Here is a 21049-nt window from a genome sequence, read left to right as displayed (position 1 = left end):
ATTTCTTTGCTTTCTCAATAGCTAGCGCTGACAAAATACGATGATCAGCAGTTATTACTGATTTAAAAAGATTGGAATAACTGTGTTGGATCCATTTCTTTCAACTCAATGATTACTTTTTCCATCAAGACCTCTGTCTTTTACATTCCTAAATTTGTTCTATTATTCTTTCGTTATTTACTACTCACAATTGGAAAGAAAATTTGTTAGAAAAACAAGAAAACTACAAAAACTGAAATATTGAAAAATACATTTTGATGTACGAATATGTTTTAGTATGTAAATTTTTATAGTAAGTTCGAAGTTTGAGTTTGGACAGAATTATCGCGCTCAAAATTTATAGGAAGGAAATACGTGGAACATCCTACCCAATCATTGTCTAGCTTCACTCACATAAGTGGTAAAATTTACCGTGTAGAATATGAGGGTTAATGCCACACTGTATAGCGTTTGAGTTTTATAAGTTCGACATACCAATCACATTTTTCAACATTGTGTAGACATATTGGAATATTTGGAGAGTCTTGTTGACAAAATTTAACTATCCATCTTTCCTTAGAAAACCGTATATTCTTATCAATAGATATAATTAACTATAGATACAATTAGTATATATTAAATAAGACTGTGCACTTACAAATTTGAAAATCAGTGAAATTAGATTACTGTTTCCAGATTGAATATGGATGTTTTCCCTTATGTGTGACCAGTGGCGTATTTAGGGGGGAGAGGCTTCCGGGTTTAAGCCCCCCCGAAATCTTACTTACTATAGTTAAGTATATGAAATATCTTGCTGAATTTTCACATTTTCAGGCAAAGCCCCCCCCCCCCGAAAGTTAGCAAAGCGCCCTCCGAAACAAAATCGTAAATACACCACTGTGTGTGTCACTGCCGGTTCAGCAACCATTGATTTTCATAATTTCAGTGGTGGCTCTTGAGACAAGTAACCTCGCCACGAGCTAATGGAATAAAACTGATTTAATATCCTTAATTCCTGTATACACGCGTTGGAAAAAATAAGGATTAATAATGCTATTTAGTGACGTATATAAATTATATGCCTATACTTTACAAATATTACTAAATAGGATTTCATCGTATAGTCTATATGTATTACTTTAATTATGATTGCATTAGTATTAGGAGACATGTAAGTATTATTTATTGCCTAATTGTTACTCGCGCAACTGTACTATAGATATGTATATTATGTATGTATAGTGAGATCCAGTGGCGTAACTAGTTTTACTGCGCCTGGATCCATCGATCATCGATTTACTCATACTCGTCCCCTGCCCCACGCATTTCAGTCGCTGCTTTATATAGGCTATATATATATATATATATATATATATATATATATATATATATATATATATATATATATATCGGCCATTCCACGTAAATATGAGCCTAAGGACAGAAAATTGTTTTAAATATATTTTGCTCGTTATTTATATAAAAATGACCAGAAAGGTTCAAAATTTACTATGCAGATCGATTTCTTGTTAAAACGTTTTAGTTTTTGTCTTTTTGAGCGATTGAAATTCTATGCTGTACGAAGCCAGTCGAAGGGAGAATTTACCAACAATATTGGACACCCCTAAACAACACATGATAAGCATTTGATTCAGTTGCACTGCGATGTAGACAAGCACGTACACCTTAGGAACTGAAGCTCAGAAGTTTTAAAGCTGTTAGTATATTAAGTAGTCTACTATTTGACTACGTTTGGTACCAATGTAATTATGTAACGCCCGTTACAAAAAAGATATATTTTTTTCTATACAACTTGTACTAAAAGTCAGAGGTAGTCTATCTTTTGCAAAAGTAAAAATGAGCACATGGGCAATACAACAAGAACATGAATATCATTATATTTATAATTTAATAGGCAAAAACTGCGTAACGGGTGTTACGTTGCCAATGGAACGGGTGTTACACGTGAATTGTTAGCTTGGTTTAAAAGTGATATTTTGTGCACTTAGGCTAGTTCTAAGGCTCTAAATAGGGAATTTGAAGTTAGTAAAGTTATAGAGGGTCCTCTTCTGAAGACATAAATTATGGTAAGGGTGAGCAGTGGGCGAAATTAAGGGACATTATACCGGAGGTGATAAAATGCACTCCAGAGAATATAATATCTAGGAGATATCGTAAGATGGGGGACTCCCTCTCATTCCCCCATTAAGTCGCATACTCAGGGTAGTGATTAAATAGCATAAAAGTGCCGTATTTTAATTGAGTACTCATTACATACCAGAAGTCTACTTCTTTATCAGAAGCCCAATACACTGCTTTGGAAGTCTTCGTTTAGCAAATCATTAAAGGCTGCAGCGCGACATATTTTCATTAAGAAACCAGAAAAACTCTACACTACAATGATGTGTACGCAGACTCCGAATGAAGTTGTAACCAGCCCTTTGCGGAAAGATGTTTGTGTTGGAATGTTGTCTTGCTGGCAATGAAAGATGAAATAAGTAACAAAGATTATCGTCAAGTTGGAATCCGTCAAGGATTTTCGGACGAAAATTGTGATATTAGAGTTATGTTCTTGAAATTTTGTGGCGAAAAGGAATTCGAACTACGCCGAAGTTTAGAAAGTATACTAGTGACGTGCCGTAAGGGGGGTTTAGCGGGGCGACGGCCCCGGGCGCTGAAGTAAGGGGGCAAAAAATTCGGTAGGAGAAGAAAAGGAAAGAAAAAAAGAGAGAAAAAATACTTCAGATATCAGTACAAATTAGTATAGTCATTGGGGGTGAAGTCGGTGTATTAAGGATAAAATGCACTACACTGTGCTTATGCAGATAGTTATTTGAAAATTAAAACTCATGCTAGATACAGTGAACCTTTTACTATAAACTCAATGGAAATGGACGTAGAAGTGTGAAACAATAAAGTGAGGAAAGAGAGAAAAAGAAAAGTCGGCGACTTACCCGCTTCACCCCGTTTGTGGGGGTGAAGTCGGTAGGTGCATGGGGTAAACTGGGTACATGTTTATTACTAATCATATGTTCTACTAGGTACCACTACTTCGCCATAAACCATTATATCTCACTACATCATCACTAGAAATTTTCCACCTTCAAGCACACTTTCAATTCAACATTGTCTGTACACAAAGTTCCACTACAAACATTCAGTTTAACATTTTCCACAAACAAACTGTTTTTATAAAAATACCGCACAGTATGCGTGATACCAGGTGTCGCAACTTTGGCACTGCATCCACTCCAAGAATTTCGTACATGTCTCGTTGCTGTATGGTCGTCCACAAAACCTACAAATGTTTCTATTGTCAGCAAAATCGGCAGTACGTGCCGCATTGCCTTGAATACTTGTCACCGCCAACTGAAGAGACCTAGGTGTAAGACTATGTGCAAACTTACCTCGTTGCCCTGTCAGCTGTAAAATATGATCGGGGGAAGTAAGTATTTCCGTGCCCTGCCTGGCTCTTTTCCCTGTCTTGTGTGAAGCTCTCTTTGGAGGAGAAGGCAGACTCTCCCTCACTCCAAGCGTGACCTGTGGCTCCTGTTTTGTCGGTTGTTCATTGTCTAGCCTTCTTTCTTCATGAGACGCGTTCGTTACAGAAACGTCGATAATTTTGTCATCATTAATTTCCAGTCTGTTCAATGGAAATATGCCAGTAGCTGTAAAACCTGCTACACCATTTCCCACTCTGGCAGCTTTCCCCCAAGCCTGATTCAGTAGCTGACCGAACTGCACTTTTGTTAGTGATCTTCCTGGGTTTGAGAATACCCACTGGTTGCAAGCTTGTTTAAAGAATAAACTAAGAGGGCGAAAGACAGCTTTGTCTAATGGTTGTAAAGCATGAGTCGTGTGACTCGGAAGACACAGAGCTGTGATTTTGTGTTCAAGGCAGTACTCTAGTACTTCCAACGACTTTGTGTGGGCTGCATGGCCATCCATGAGAAGTAAACAAGGACCCTGTGACTTGTGTTTGTCGAAGTGTTTTAGCCACTCTAGAAACGCAACGTCGTTGACGTAACCAGAATCCGTCATTAGCACTTGGGAGCCTGGTGGTAAGCCATCACGATATTCGTTCTTTAATCGTTTCCCTTTGAAAATCACAAACAGTGGGAGAAACATGTCCGTAGCATAGCAGCACGCAATCACTGTTACGTTTTCCCCCCTTTCCTTGGATGTAAGCGACACATCACGTTGCCCTTTTCTAGCGACGACTACGTCTGGTGCTCCCTGACCCCTTGTACTGATTATGCCACTGTGTTTGATTATCGAGTGCATCTTAAGGCCAAGTTAGGTTCAAACACAGCTACAACAAAGTTGTATTTATTTTCATGCTGAATGTTCATTTTACAAGCATGGAAAAGACGTACCGACTTCACCCCACACAACAGTACCGACTTCGCCCCACATAGGTTACCTCGTTGTTTCTCTGCCAAATTACTATTAGTTCATAAAGCATCAAGACAACAACTACCGGTATGTACTCTCTACACAGAAACCTTATCTTACCTCACGAAAAAACGCGCAAGTCAAAACTACACGTGCAACTCATTATACACCTTAGGTTCTCCAGAACGAAACTTATAATAGCAAGAATAAACGGCATGAGTGACTCACCTTCGACACAAAGAAGTCTCGTGGTATGCTCGTTCTGCGATCCAATTTCCTTCTTCTCACCCTCGCTCATACAGCATGACTAACTGTTTCGAAAACAAACCTTTCTTCCTTCACTCGCCTCAACACTATGTTGTCAGTTCGTCATACCTTACACACTACCGACTTCACCCGACTACCGACTTCACCCTCAATGACTCTATGCACTTAAATCCTCTTCCTGTTTTAGAATTGGTCCTATAATGTTACTCATGTTAGGAAAATGCATGTGCACATATATAAAATGAAAGGAAAAAAGTAATAAAAAATCCTCGAAATCAAAGAAAAGCAGGGTTTATTTTGGAAAAGTTTCTTATGATTTGCCCCAACCATAGTGTCGCTTCGCGGCTGGTCTGTCGACCTGACTAATATGTACGGGGGTGCCGTCGTATACTCTCGCCCCGGGCGCTGATTTTCCCAGCACGGCACAATATAATTCATTTTCATGACGTGATTGGTAAACTGCCAAATCCGATTATGAAAATTAAAGAATAACAAAGTTGTGTAGCAATTTAGTTCCAGAGTTAATGTCACTGAAGCATAAGAAAAATAGACTTTTGTTGATGATCAGTGTATCAACAGACCTACATATTTAATACTGAAACTTCCTACATTCTTCTGATTTATATGTTTATTATTTTGTGTTTTTATTTCCTGCACTGTACTACGTGTGTATTTTTTTTTATCTATTAACATTGTAATATTTTGTTCTTTACATAATATGTTCATTAAAAGTGAAGTTGGTTTAAGTTCATTCGCACTGTGTAACACCCGTTACAATTTGTGTAACACCCGTTACGGTATTGAACATTTTTAAAAATAAAAGCCATTACACTTATGGTATTTCTGATTCTAATATTCACAACATAATACTTTCAGAAAAGTGCACACATAATTGGAAACAAATTCTGATCTGGACATTCGCAGAGTTTGGCTTAACTTTGCATGCATCTGAAAGTGCATGTCCAATTGCTGTAACACCTGTTACGCCACATTTTTCACTCTCACTCAGTTGTGGTATCATGTATATGTAACAAATTAAGTGTTTACTAAAATACACAGACAAACGGTGATGTTTCGAGGCAGTTTGATATATCTTGACCCAGTAAGGACATTTCTATAACAATTTATATTCGTCCAAATGTAACACCCGTTACGATGGAATGGCCGATATATACTAACAGTGTACAAAGTTATTTTTATTAAGAATCCTAAAGTTTTTACTTATCTGTTTTACTTATCCTTATCACTACATACTTAATGTTATGTTCATAGAAAATTAAATTAAAAATAGTTTACTGTACTTAATCCAAACTGCTACTTTTATTCTTTAAACGTACCCTACTTACAAGTATAAGTAGGGAGTACAGGATAGCTTTATAAGTGTCAACTAGGTTTCAAACAGACCCAGCTTTCGTTTTATTCTCGAATGGGGGAGGAACCCGACAGGGGGCGCGGCGCGCTGATTGCAATGACTCATTACGCAAAACTTTCACTAGGCAGCTAGCTAGACAAACATTGCAATGACGATTGTCCGGATATCGCACAGTGGGGATCCAGAAAGGGGGCGCGGGGCTTACACGCCCTTCCATGAGGAGTAAAATATATAAATGAGTTCCTAATGTGCTTGTTCAAAGGCGGTGAAAAAAGTTTCAAAAGGAAGATTCTGAGTGCGCTCTCCACTCATTGCAGATAATGTATGCGTTTTCAGTTCATGCTAATCCTGAACAACACGGCTTTCCTCAATGCCGCCTTCAGAAGGGCGAAGATAAATACGTATTATGAAGCACTGCAGTCCACATTTTTAGTTAGCGAAGCAAATATCGAGAAATGTTTCAAGTTTATTTTTCAGACATGTGACCCCCTTAAAAATTCTTGGTTCCGCCGCTGGTATCGCTGTTGCCAATTAACTGCTAATAGTCTAGCGTACCTTACGAAATGTTTTCAAACGTTTTTTGCATAACGAACAGTTTTCTGAATCCTTTTTTCGCCCTTGTACCCTTTTGCTGTGCACCATGGAGCAACTGTTCCACTCGCTCCATTGTAGTTACGTCACTGGCAAGATCATTAATTGTCTCAAAATAAAAACATGACACTTCAAATAGATTTTATACTGTAGTCAGATTTTATAGTGGCACCTTAAACTTCTGAAAAAGACTGGATGTGAGCTAGATGGTGAATTGCGGATTTTTAAAGTAGATTAGGAATTATGTGAGAAGAAACCAGTGTTTTTAAATATTTTTCTTTCTTAAAATAATATTGAAAATACGATGTACAAATTTGCTTCATATCAGTACATAAAACACTACTTGTCTATTACTTCTAAAGTTAAGGAAACTCAATTTTGTTACAATATTAAACACTACAGTAACTATAGTAAGTAAACCCTTAATAATTCATTGAATGATTACAAAATTTCACCTTTATCAACAGACCAGAAGTCCAATTTTTCAAAAGTTAATACATCAAATCCGGAATGTATAGTAGAAAATAAGAAACTTTGGTCTAAAACCTTTTTCTACACTGTTTTTCTCTACCCTTAGAATGGCATTAAAACTAGCTCTTTGAGCAAAAGCTATTTTCTTCACACTTTCGATGTCAGTTCTCAAAGGCAAAGGCAAATAGAGCATTTTCAGAACAGTGCTTGAAACAAAGGTTTCCTTTCCTGTTTTACTGAGTATGTTGAACCTAAAATTGAGTTTTTTTTCTTTTAGTAAAACGAAGAAATTGAACTGAAAGCATTGAACGCTCTTTTTAAGGTTAAGGAGTAACATTTTTAGGAATATTAGGAAAATGGTTTGTTCACGCTTCATGCTTTTGTCTTAGTTCCATTTTGCTTAATTTTACCACTGCAAATAATAATATATATAACCTTTTTAGTGCATTTTCTAAAAACATTGTTTTAATTTTAAATACTTATTAAAATGCAGAATATAGTAGAACCTAAAATATATTTTATTACAGACCCTAAAATATATTTTACTACAGACAAAAAAATATGTTTGAAATATAAATTGTTGTGGCACATACATTTCACATAAACATTTGAGGCAGAAATAATTTCAATAAGTATACAAAACGGGAGAGCCGTTTGAGGAGGACAGAGTGTGCAAATGCCTCCCTGAGTTTGAGAAATACTTATATTTAATCATTGTATATTAACATATTAATGAAAAACGTGAAATGCTTATCTCTTATCTTACCTTGCCACCACCCTCGCAAGCAAAACCTGCAATGATACTCCTGATACGAAACCATCACAGGCAGCCTTCACTATCCTATATGAAATTTCTTATTACAATATATTTGCTATAGTTAATATCCTATGCAAACTTCAAAAACAGGGCTATTAAACTACTTCTCAATTGAAAATTTAGTCTTACGAATATGCTTTGGTGCTTTTATTAGAGCACCGTGTGCGTGGGTTTTCTCGGTGTTCTCCCGTTTCCTCCCACTTTCTTCATTCCACCATTTCATTCATCACTCATCATCACCGTCTCCTTTAGCCTAACCGGCATAACCGTGGGACGTAAAACTCAAAGATTTAATTTCATTTTTTTTTTAATTACAGGTCTTAAATGCATTGGGAGGTGATTGTACGCTAGGCGACGATTTAGTTTGCGTCTCAGAACTACAAAGTATTCGTCCAGCTCCATTGGACATCATGAAGGAAAAGCCTGATTTAACATTTTTCCTTCCGTTTGGATTTCGTGTGTTATCCTACAATGAAATGTATAACTCCAACAATTACTACAGCCACTTAGGTAAGTATAGTGATTAGCTGTTTTGAAATTTGTGTGTTCAGAAATGTAGATGAAACAGTGGCGGCTTTAGATCGAAATTGCACTGGAAAATATTAAAATCTTATTGTTACAAGCTAAGGGAAGGAAACTAAAACATGTTCCAAACGTTGTATACATTAGGTAAGTTTTTATTCACTTAGCAATAACTTTTTAAACTCTACCTATCGGACTTTCCTCTAGAGCAGCCATGAGATGAGTTTGGATAGGTGCTGGCAACGATTTTCATAGCAGACACCAACTTAAATTCTATATTAAGCTCCGTAGAGCAATTAGTTTTCCGTATGAAATTTTGTACCTTGTTCACACCATCTTGAAGCCTTACTAGCTCGTAATATTGACAAAAATGATAGGAGAAGACTCCCGGACCACTCTTCTGTCCAGAATGAGAATGGTCGTTGGAACCCTCAGGTCATTATGATGATTCTTCAAGTTTATCATTCACATATCCTTAATCCCTTACTCTATCCTTCGGATACCGTTAATCTCTTAGTTTATCATCTACATACCCTTCATCCCTTAGTTCATTCACATACATTTTATTACTTAGTTTGTCATTCACATACGCTAACTTTATTATTCAGATGTCCTGAACCCTTTAGTTTATCACCCACATGTTCTTCAGCTCTTAATTTATCATTTGCATGTCCTTACTTTACTATTCAGATGCTCGATGTCCTTAATTCCTTAGTTTTTCATCCATATATTCTTCATCACTTTGTTTATTATCCATATACCCTTACTTTATCATTCAAATGCCCGATGTCCTTGGTTTATCATCTACATATCCTTCATCACTTAGTTTATCATCCACATACCCTTCATCACTTAGTTTATCATATACATTCTCTTAACTTCTTCCTTTATAATTCAGATATCCGTAATCCCTTTGTCAATGACGTACATTTCATCCCTTCGTTTATAATCAATATACCCTTAAACTTTTATCATTCAGATACCCTTAACGGTTTGGGAACAAACTTCGCTGTTGAAACCTTGTAGCCAGAACATCGCGGATCACAATCTCTCCTGGTCAAAACCTCGCAGAGCAAAATCTCGCCTAGCTAAAATCTCGGCTGGCCAAACCTTCCCGAAACGAAGTCTCGCCTGCCCAAAATCTCATGGGACGAAATCTCACCTAAAACAAATCGTAGCTGTTAAAAATCTCGCCTAACTAAATCTCGATATAGTGATTTCCTCAGTGTTGAATACTCAAAATATTGCTGTATGTACTATACGTATATAGCCACATATTAAAAGAATAGCATATGTAGTAAAACCTCAATTAAAGGCCACCTCCCAATAATGGACACTCCCATAATACGGACATACTTTTTCCCGTCAAAAATATATGTAGATATTATTACAGGACAGATCCTCTTCTTTCCCCCGCAGCGATATTGTAACCTCTTCATAACGGACAGGAATTATTCTCAATTCAAACGTATTTAGTGCAGAGAATATTTTCTGCGATTTGAAAATAAATATGAGTTCAATGGGCAGAAAACTCATTTCAAATGACTAGCCGTTTTCCCGTGATGATGTGATAGACAACACCGATTTGAATGTGGAGAGAAAAGTATACAAACTGCCCTCTTTCCCCTTTAAGGCGGAATTCTCGAAAACGTTGACATACATGTTCACTTATTTTTTAAGGAGGTATTTATATACGGATTTTCGTCTTCTTAAGAATTCGTAAGACACTAGGTCTTTAGTATAAATTTTGAACCTCCGTTAAAATTCGCAGTCAATTTTTAAGCTTCTAGTTTACACTAAGCATTGCTGATCTCATGTTAATTATTTCTTCTTCTTCTTTTCTTCTTCTCCTTACATTATTATTATTATTATTATTATTATTATTATTATTATTATTATTATTATTATTATTATTATTATTATCATTATTATTATTATTATTATTATTATATTGAGCCCAGAAACACACACACATATACCCTATGACGAGGTGACGAGGTTGTGGAAAGCGAGAGTTTGACCCACAGATATCCTTTGTCTGTGGTTTGGCCATGCGAGATTTTAGTAGTGAGATTTTGGACAGCGGAATTTTGGTTGGCGAGGTTTCAGCCATAATATTTGTTCATAAACCACTCTTAACCTCTTCGTTTATCATCTTCATACCCTTTATCCTTTAATCATCCACATACCCTACATTACTTAGGCTACATTTAGTAGATTAGCAACATACACTCATTTGTTAGAGATTCCTTGTGGCTAAGCGATTAACATACACATCTTAAAGTGGGAGACCCGTATTCGATTCTCGACAGAAGCTCACGTGATTCTGATCCCACATTATGCTGTAAATCCACGTCTCATATAGCCTAGTTGCTGAAAGGGACGAGAAACTCGAAGTCAAATCGAATCAAGTAGACGGTAGTAATGATATGATTGACATTTTCCTTATTAGGTTTGTAACTAATTTAAGAAAAGTTTGAATGTAGAATTCTTTCAAAGAAATATTTAAGAAGTTACTTCAGGTATTTAACGCCTTTATAAAAAGTAAATCTATGTATTTCATAATTGCATATGTTGTTAAAAAAAAAACTCTATGATTAGAGACAAACAATTGCAATCGTAAAACAACATGAGCTCTGACTAGAAACTGAAGAAAACACGTAAAGATTATATATCCTATAGCCAGCCACCCCTTGACGCTAGATATACATTGGATAAAATGGGCTTTAATCCTGCTTAACACTGGATAAAGCTGCAAACTATGGTTTAGCCCCTCTCTTGATCATATCCTGGATCTGCCACTGTGTATATATATTATTATATATATTGGGCCGGATCCAGAATTTCTTGAAGAGGTTGTACCAATAACTACCACTACATTTGATTTAAATTTTTAAGTTTTTATAAGTGCCTTTAGGCATTTGTGGTGTGAATGAGAAACATTACTTTGTTTAGTGAATCCTTTTCCTTCAACCTTCAGAAAAATCGACTTAAACTATTGCTTTTACAAAACTAAGCTTTCTTTCAAGCCTCAAACGGACACATGACAACAGAAAGTTTCGTAAGATGTTGCTTTTTCACTGCTAGGTTCTCATTTTAGGTAATATATATTTACAGTGAAGGGGGTGTACGTGCTCCGGTGCACCCCATATATATATATATATATATATATATATATATATATATATATATATATATATATATATATATATATATATATATATAAGTCAAATTTCTATTTCCAGAACGTCCGAATGACACTCATCTAATCAGCTTAATCAATAATATCTCAATGCTTCTTCCGCCTTCTCCACCAATCAGTCAGCCACAGAATATTCCAAAAGAACTGTTCTGCAATGGAGACAACAAGCCAAGAGAATGTTCCAACAGCTTCTGCAATTGTTTCCATGTCATTGACATTCCACGAGGCGCAATAGTTGAAATTATCCTTGTTGACGAGTGTAAGTATCAGCATTAGTTTAGCAAATAAATTTATTACTTATGATCTTTATTAATATTAACTTATATTAAAATTGTTCCTATTGTTTACTGATAAATGTAATAATCACAATCAACTTTATACAAGAAAACAATGTCACTCTATAGCTAGTCTGTTATGACAGGAGCTTAAATATAAAAATTTAAAAGGTAAATCTAAGAGTTTAAAATTAATAAGGAAAGACCTTCATACCAAGAATAAGTTTAACATGAAAACATCTTCTTACAGAGAAATGATATGACAACGGGATTCACTTTTTGATCCCTAAGACAAGTGATGAGAAGAAACTATCAACATGGTCTACGCCTCATGAAGAGCTGAAATGAAATGAAACATAACAACTTTTATTCACAACGTAACTAATATTATTCTAGATGCATAGTTTTGGTTAAATCTTGACCATTTATTGACGAATTTATTGCAATAATTTTTTATTGACAATGTGATTATAGTGTTATTTTCTAACTGTTAATAAATTTTATCATATTAATTATTATTTACTGACGAATGCCAATATCACCGTAACATTTTATTGACAATGTATATCGTGTTCTTTTTAACTATTGTTAAATCGAAACACGGCAATCGTGATTTACTGTGCGGTTGTATATGTTAACATATATATATATATATATATATATATATATATATATATATATATATATATATATATATATATATATATATATATACTGATAATTGTATTACTGTCCTTCTTAACTGTTGATAAATTTAAGCAATATGATCATTGATGGTTGAAGAATACAAGTATTGTTCTTGAAAAATATTATAATATTAAAAGGTTATATGGATAGACACTTTTCATGCATTTTCAAATCTATATATTTATTGTTGTAAGTGAATACTATAACTTGTTTACAGTATTAAACTAATAACTAATAATAGTATAAACTAATAACTACGTTCATCAAGTCAAAACCACCAAATCTGAAAACCATAATATAACTTATACCAATCGTTAGTGTTACGTTAGTACTGGTTAGTGCTACAAGCACAAAGTTAGTATCGCCATTTCTACAAATAAGCTTTGTGAAGACAAAAGAGGTATCAATCGTTCGTGCTAGTTAGTACTACAAGTACAACATTAGTAAGTACTAAAAGTTACTGACAAATTAAAGTGACGATTCTGGCTTGATGCCAATCCAATATCACCACTTTTACAAATGATTTTTGGGAAGAACAGAAAAGGTAAAATTCATTGATGCTACGTTAGTGCTGGTTACTACTACAAGCATACCATTTAGTGGTCCTACGTATGAAAACTTATTGGCGGTCAAGCCAGAATAGCAATTCTTGCAAATGAACTTTGTGAGAAAGTAAAACGGTGTCAATCGTTAGTGCTATGTTAGTTCTGGTTAGAGCGATAAATACAATATTAGTGCTAGTGTCATACCGTGAAGGGGAGCGAGCGAGGCGACGGCCCCGGGCGCCAAAGTAAGGGAGGAAAAAGAAAAAAACAAGGAAAGAGAAAAGAGAGAGGAAAAATTACTAATATGTACTTAAATCCTCTTCCTGTTTTAGGAAGTGGTCCTATATTGTTACTCATGTTAGGAAAATGCATGTCCACATATATAAAATGGAGGAAAAAAGTACTAAAAGGTGCTCAAAATCAAGGAAAAGCAGAGTTTATTTTTGAAAATTTTCTTACGCTTCGCGCCAACCACAGTGGAGCTTCGTGACTGGTCTGTCGACCTCACTCATATGTACGGGGGCGCCATCGTATACTCTCGTCCTGGGTGTTGATTTTCCACGGACGCCACTGATTAGTGCTCTTACATATGAAAAGTATTACTAAATTAAAGTGACGATTCTGGTTTGACGTCAAGTCAAAATAGCCACTTTTACAAATAAGCTTTGCGAGAAACGAAAAAGGTGTCAATAGTTAGTGCTACGTTAGTGCTGGTTAGAGGTACGAAAAGTTATTAAGAAATTAAAGTGGCGATTCTGTCTTGATGTCAGACCCAAATCGCCACTTTTAGAATTAAGCTTGCGTGGGAAACGAAAAAGGTATCAAACATTAGTTCTAAGCTAGCGCTGGATAGTGCAATGCACAACATTGGTGCTACTACGTACGGATTACTCCTGCGTACGGAAAGTTATTAAATTTTAGTGTCGATTCTGGCTTGATGCCAAGCCATGATCGAAACTTTAATTTGTTAATAACTCTCTGTACGTAAAGAACTAACGTTGTGTTTGTAGCACTAACGATTGATTATTATTTTCAAAAGGGGCATTTTTTCTTGATAATATTTAAACTTGCTTAACTATGCAATAATATGTGCTTAATACGAAAAGACACATTCCTTTTAAAATGCATATTAAATATACTTTTATACATTGCATTTATATTATAAGTTCGGCAGTATTCATCCTTGGCATCTATCTTAAGCATCGACTAAATTGGTTCATAATACTAGAATTAAAAAAAAAAAAAAAAATCATTTTCTGCACAGCACTCAATTTTCCAGTTCATTAACGTGTATGGATCATTTATCTTTGCAAATATGACAGCCATCATTTGAAAAAGAAAATGACTGAATGAAGCAATTATCTTTGAAAAGTTTTATCAAATTTAACGGATCAATATAAACCGAAGTATATAAGTATGTAGAATTCAATAACAGTACGTATATCGTTTCAATGTGATATACAAATTACTATTTTCTTTTGTTTTACAGTCAGAGGCACCACCTTAAAACACCCTTTTCATCTACATGGTTACCACTATTATCTTGTTGGAATGGGGAGACTTACCAACGGAACTCTGATGACTAGAGATATCGCAAGAACCATGAACAACTTAGGAGAAATGGAAAGAAATTTAATCGATCCCGTGAGAAAGGATACAACAGGAGTTCCTACGAATGGTTATCTGATATTCAGAATTAAAGCTGATAATCCTGGTAAGAACAAGCAACGGTGTATATAATCTGTTACAAAAACATCATACTAGATGAGAACGTTCAAGCACATGATTCCATTACCATTTTATAGTAGCTGGATGGTTAGAAACGTTGAACGATTAGCTGGTTCTAACTCGAATTGGTCCACAGTTCATGATTGATTATGATCTATGTACATAATCCAAATACTTAACTATATATATATATATATATATATATATATATATATATATATATATATATATATATATATATATATATATATATATATATATATATATATATATATATATATATAATTTCACTTTTTAAACTCTTGTTAACATTCTAAACACTGAAAGCCAGTCTATTAGTTTTGTTCATGATCAATCGGATAACTATAAATAAAGTCCTAGTTACGTCTACAATGTAATTTTAAACAATTACAATTTAGCATCAATAATCTAACAATTGTCTTCAAGAAAATATGATATTCTGATATTCATAGAAAATATGATAGGAATTTTCAAACAAATTTTAAAAATAATTTGAATCATGCAACATTTTGGTTTCATAGTAAGATTATTGAATTTGATAATAACATTTTGTTATTAAAAAAGCTTGTTTGTAAGATTCTTTCTTTTAAATAAAATATATATTTGTATTATTTTATAGGCTATTGGACTCTTCACTGTCACTTCATATATCATCTGAAAACTGGAATGAATGCTGTGCTGCACGTAGGAAAAAATAAGGACTTACCGCCTATTCCAAATGGATTCCCGAAGTGTGGTAACTGGTTACCATCTGTGAAGTGACACTGACGCATTGATATATGGAACCACTAATTATGATCAAAGAACTTAAGCACTCATGGTATTTACGAAGTTTTTACATTTACCTGCAGGTAGCATGTTTGATACACTTTCTTATAACAAAATAAGACTGCGAAAGAATGAAAAGTGTACGCCATTTTGCTACAATTCCACCTTAAATAAGGAGAAGAAGTGTCTGTTGTTTTTTTTTAAGTCAACTGTGTATCTGCCTTAAAATGTTCAGAAGAAAACAACCAAATATGAAGAGAAAACCAAAAAATATGTTCACAAACAATTCAGAAACAAATTAAAGTATTTGATAGTTTTAGACCAAACCAACTCTTTAACATTAAATTTTAAATTTATTTTGTTTTTGAAACGAAGCAATTGATCTTTATTTACTTACAAATTAAGAAAAAAATGTATATATAGTTAGAAGTCTGTAGATTTACTTATCAATATTCACTTTGTCGGAGAACTTTGATATTGGTTGAAGAAACAGTAGTGAGAGTAATAGTTGCTGTACGTGTCTTGCCACCAACAGCTAATTTAATTTATTGCCTGAAAATGCAGTTAAAATTGTAAACAATTCACTGAATAAATTGGAATGAGGCATCGTATAAGTATTTTAAGGTGAAACTACTTTGTTGTATTATTAATTATTTATTTGTTAGTTAATCTTAAAAAATACCTAATGCATTTATTGAATAAATGAATGTCAATTATTTATGTTTGAATGAAGAATATCAGGGTACTGAATGCAAAGAAATTGTTGAGGGATGAAAGTGCACCAAATTTGAAACTAGCTTAGAATATTTAGACGAGAAAAGAAGTTAATGTAGTTAATGTCATTGAAGATTGAAAAATTATTCAGACAAATTCATTCCTTCTTCGTTCATTTATTTCAGTTTCGTGCGAGGATCTTTCTTCATATAGCTAGACTATTGATCCAAATCGCCTTTATCCTATATTCAAACAAACTCGTGGACACAAATAATCTTGTCTTGTCTTCTTCACCGTTATCGGTTTTTTTATTAAAAAGCATCAGCTTACGGCATGTATGCTACAAATGTGATTAATTTGAAATGTTTTTGTTGTAATTATAATTAATTTTACAAATGACGGAATCCGCCATTTGCATTTTTTTGGTCGACTTTCTAGTCGTTTACCTGTTACATATAGTATTAATTGTATTTTTAAGTGTAAATTGTTAATTATGTAGGTTATGGTATATAAAGAAACAATTAGTCAAGTCCAGGTAATAATTGTAATGTCTTAGCTAGGTATAAATATGGTCTAAATCGGGAAGGAGTTCCAGCGGGAAGAAGAGGGCCAGTTACCCAGATGATCGGGGTGAAAATATTGGATAAAGTGAAATATAGGTGAAATGAATGTGTGTAAAGTAATTGTAAATGTGTATAAATGTTTTCGTGTTTAAATGAGATGTGTGTAGGTGATGTATGATGAATATTTTTCACTTTAACCACTTCCTCTTCAGCAGCTCACTATCGGAGGTGTTCACACTTTCACAATCACCGCGGAACTCCCATAAATAATCTTGCAACTCCCAACATAATCACAACCATTACATTATTTTTTCTTTCTTCTAATTATTATAAGTTGGTTACAAATTTGTTTTGCATTTGCAACCCTTAACAGCAATAAATTCAAGTTGTACTTTGTCGTTTACAAACATAAGTGTTAAAAGTATTGTAATAGGATTGGAAATCTCTATGTAAAATAAAATTACAGAATATTACCAAGGTATGGGAAATGTTAGTGAATTTTATGTATTTTGGGTGATTGTTTTGGAGTTAGTTCTCTGATATTCAAGGTGTAACGATAAATCTTCCTGTGCCCACCGGAAGTTTCGTAGGAAGATGATACCAAGGTTCTTTTCTCCACTTTCTTCAAAGTCTTATACTTTAAAGATGAAGAGCTGTAGTTATGGTCCGCCAGCAGTGAGAAGGTTCCGGACCAAGCAAAACTACTGAAGCACCAAAAGCCAATTTTTATAAATTAAGAACCCAAAACTCTTAGATCAAGTAAATGTAGAAAATTTTCTATGTTAATCATGTGAAAAGTTGATTTAGATTAAGGACCATATAGCAAGTTTAAAAGTTTACAGGATAAGTTTACCTTTTCAATTTTAGTGTCATGTTTTATACATTATATTCGATCATTTAGATTGATTGTAGTCCCTGGCTCTTATCCAAACCAACTCTTCATTTCTAAAAACTGCCAGATAAACAGTATGAGGTCCTGGGCAGGACTATAGAGGAGGCCTGATCAACTCAGGAATCTTGATCTCTTTTCTACTTTGTAGTGTATACAGCTTTGATGGGTACATTGGTAGATGAGAGATCAAGCTGATCTGAGCAGTAAAGTGAATGGTATGAAATTGCATTGTGTTATTTTATTCATCCATTCTGTATCTTACTTCTTACATGATTTAGTACAAAAAGGAACAATTTATATACAAATATTGTCTCCGTGTGCTTTTATAATCTTAAGTTATATGTACCAGCTTATAAAATACGGAGATCTGTTGTTTATTCTGTCAAAGGAGACCAGTAGGAGCTATGGCTGTAATTGTCGATGCCTCAGGATATTCTTGCCAAAGTTTTATCATCAGAGATAAATCATAACTACACAAGCTCGGTAGGTTTTAAATAAGGAGGTGTCTTGCCCTTTTATTACATATAATTCTTCAGTGTTTTTATAATAAGAAATCATTAAGTTTTTTTCAAGTCATCCCAGGCTGTGACATGTTAAATAAGTTAAGCTCGGTATTTTATATTACAAAGAATTTTTCATTTCCATTACTGTAGTTACAGAGTTCCAAGAAATCGCTAAACAATGTGTGACTTTTCATAATAAAATCGAATATTTTCTATGTTATTAGTGAAACCGGTCAAATTGATTACGGTTAACAAAGTGAAATGCTTAATTTAATATCTATGAAGTTCTGAATATGTAGTAGTGTATTCTTACAATTATTATTATTTAGTTATTGGGTTAACAATTTATAAGGGTCTCTCACAAACACACAAACATCTTGGCTATTTCTTTGGGCGTGCTACAGGAAAATGTATCCTTTGAATTCTTTTTATAATATACAGATTTATAGGAATGTTAAAATCCTTTTTTTTTTTTTTTTTTGCATAAGTTTCTTTAAATCTCACTACTAAGTCATGTAGTAAATATATCATATCACATTTTGTCATATTATTTGAACATTATGGTAGTTAAAATGTTCTTTGTAAATATACATTTTACTTATATATTTAATAAATATACTGACCTATGTGTTTTAGAATCTTATAATTATTATCAAACTTCTCTACAACCTGTAGACTATATTTTTTTCCTATCTCGAGTTTCGTCTATATTTAGGTCATACAATAATATCGTTTACGTCTATTTCGGTAACTTTTAGAGGTTCACACAAATAATGCTACTTTATAATTAAGTGGCTATTACATATGCTTTCTGTTCATGTGATCCAGGGTTGGGATCCACATAGAGGACACTTGCTTCGAATACAAGCTAGTCTACAAATATTCAAATATTATTACTGGTTGTCACGTTACATGAATCTTGTAGCCGTCATAAAAAAATCTTGCAACCCTACTATATTTCTCCATGTAAACATAGTCTTGAAAGGGACATACAACATTTTTTTTTTTTATCTTGGAAGGAGTTGAACCATGTGCAACTTTCTGGGATGTCTTGCTTGATACCTACTATCGCCCTACCACTGACATAAAGGAAAAACCAATTTCGCCGCTTCCGAATCAACGGATTATTTTAGACAGGGAGGGAAGTGCGCCAAAATACACGTTTTTAGTGAGGAGGTTCACTGTTTGTCCAGTAGAGTGCAGTGCTGAATGGGTGGAGATATCTTTCTTGCTTTCAGGAAGTTGTAATGTGTAAACAGTAAATAGAAGGATCGGGTTGCAAGTTTTTTTCTTTTTAATGACAGTTACAAGATTCATGTAGCATGACAATGTGTCTTTAGTTCTGAATCTGAAAGTTATTTTATGATGTGTCTGATTACTCAGAGAGCTAACAAAGACAGGGAGAGGGAGAATCCATATGAGGAACGCATTGAAACATACAGGGCCTTGTGCAGAGTCTCCATATTTAGTAATACGTAACTGAAGTTAACGATTTATATCGAAGAAAAAAAAAGTATATATATTCTAACGCATCAAGCGGTGGTCTTGCGTCGCTTGATGTGTTAGGGCTCGGGATCAGAAGGTTAAGGTCCTTCAATTTTTCGATTGGATATCTTTTAAACAGGTAGGCTCTTCTCGGTTCCTACCACTTAAATTACATTCTTGTTATGTTGTTGGTTGTTTCAATGTAATTAATTATTTAAATATTATCGGTACTACATTGGGATTTACCTGCTGTGAATGAGAAAAAATTGAATCCAGGACCGCTTGCATCGGAAATCGAATCCAGGACCGCTCGCATCAAAGGCGAGAGCATTAACGACTTCGCTCCGCGAGACCATTGCATAAATTTTAGACAAGAGTGGAAATGAAATTCTTAATTTAATCTCCCGTGGTTACGCCCTTTATGTTTTACCCATCATGACCTTCGAGCTTAAGGAGACGAAGGAATAATGAACATATATTCGTGAAAGACTTGGTGCAGTGAGAATATGAGCATCCTATCAACCAGAGGTAAATGCTCTACCATTTTTATCCTTTTTTGAAGACGGTTCCGACAGGGGTTTTACCTTGTGCATTGTCTCTTATTTTTGCCACATTTCATTGAGTTGATTTTGAGTTTAACGTCCCTTTCAGCAGCGAGGCTATATGAGACGGAACCTACTGATTAATGTGGAATCTGAACCACATGAGCTTCCGTCGGGAATCGAACCCGGATCTTCCATACTACACGCACGTACGCTAACTGCTTAGGTTTTTTTAACCACGAAGGGACTCTTGTTGCATTTCGTATTCCACAAACTACAAGCCGACATGGACACGAACGAAAAAAAAAGACAGTTGACAACACCCATGCTATTGAGTAAGACTGGAACGCACAATGGATTGCGTTTTGTTGTCTATATTGCCAACAACTGTATTCAGAATGTAGCTACTTGACGCAAAAAATCTAGCTTTAAAAAATGGCTAAATTTACCTGAAAATAATAGCTAAATTTATAGCTAAGAGAATTTAATAATAAAGTAAGCAAAACATTGCCGAACTGTAGTATACAAACTTAAAATAAATTGCAATGTTCTTTCTGATATTCCCAAATTTTAACAGCTTCGCCGTCTACATTTAAAAATATTTACGGCATGTTTTGCTGCCATATTGATAAAATAGTATAATCTTTTGAATTCCTTCTTCGTGTCCCACTCTTGCGGTAATATTACTATATTTTAATGGTATTGTTTAC

The 21049-nt window shown here is 34.4% G+C and overlaps 1 protein-coding gene across 1 annotated transcript in view; it reads left to right on the top strand.

Moving 5' to 3' along the window:
• Window positions 1-15838, top strand: part of LOC145694874 (multicopper oxidase 3-like) — a 65311-nt gene extending 49473 nt beyond the window's left edge. Inside the window, exons 8-11 of the mRNA XM_081771581.1 lie at window positions 8210-8402; window positions 11660-11875; window positions 14613-14837; window positions 15492-15838. Of these exons, the coding sequence (XP_081627707.1) occupies window positions 8210-8402; window positions 11660-11875; window positions 14613-14837; window positions 15492-15634 (777 nt within the window). The 3' untranslated portion in view covers window positions 15635-15838. The remainder of the gene's footprint in view (window positions 1-8209; window positions 8403-11659; window positions 11876-14612; window positions 14838-15491) is intronic.
• Window positions 15839-21049: the final 5211 nt, after the last annotated feature.

This window comes from Thermobia domestica, chromosome 9 (assembly GCF_964235325.1).
Source record: "Thermobia domestica chromosome 9, izTheDome1.hap1.1, whole genome shotgun sequence".
Lineage (NCBI taxonomy): Eukaryota > Metazoa > Arthropoda > Insecta > Zygentoma > Lepismatidae > Thermobia > Thermobia domestica.
This window is presented reverse-complemented; position numbering and strand designations above follow the sequence as displayed.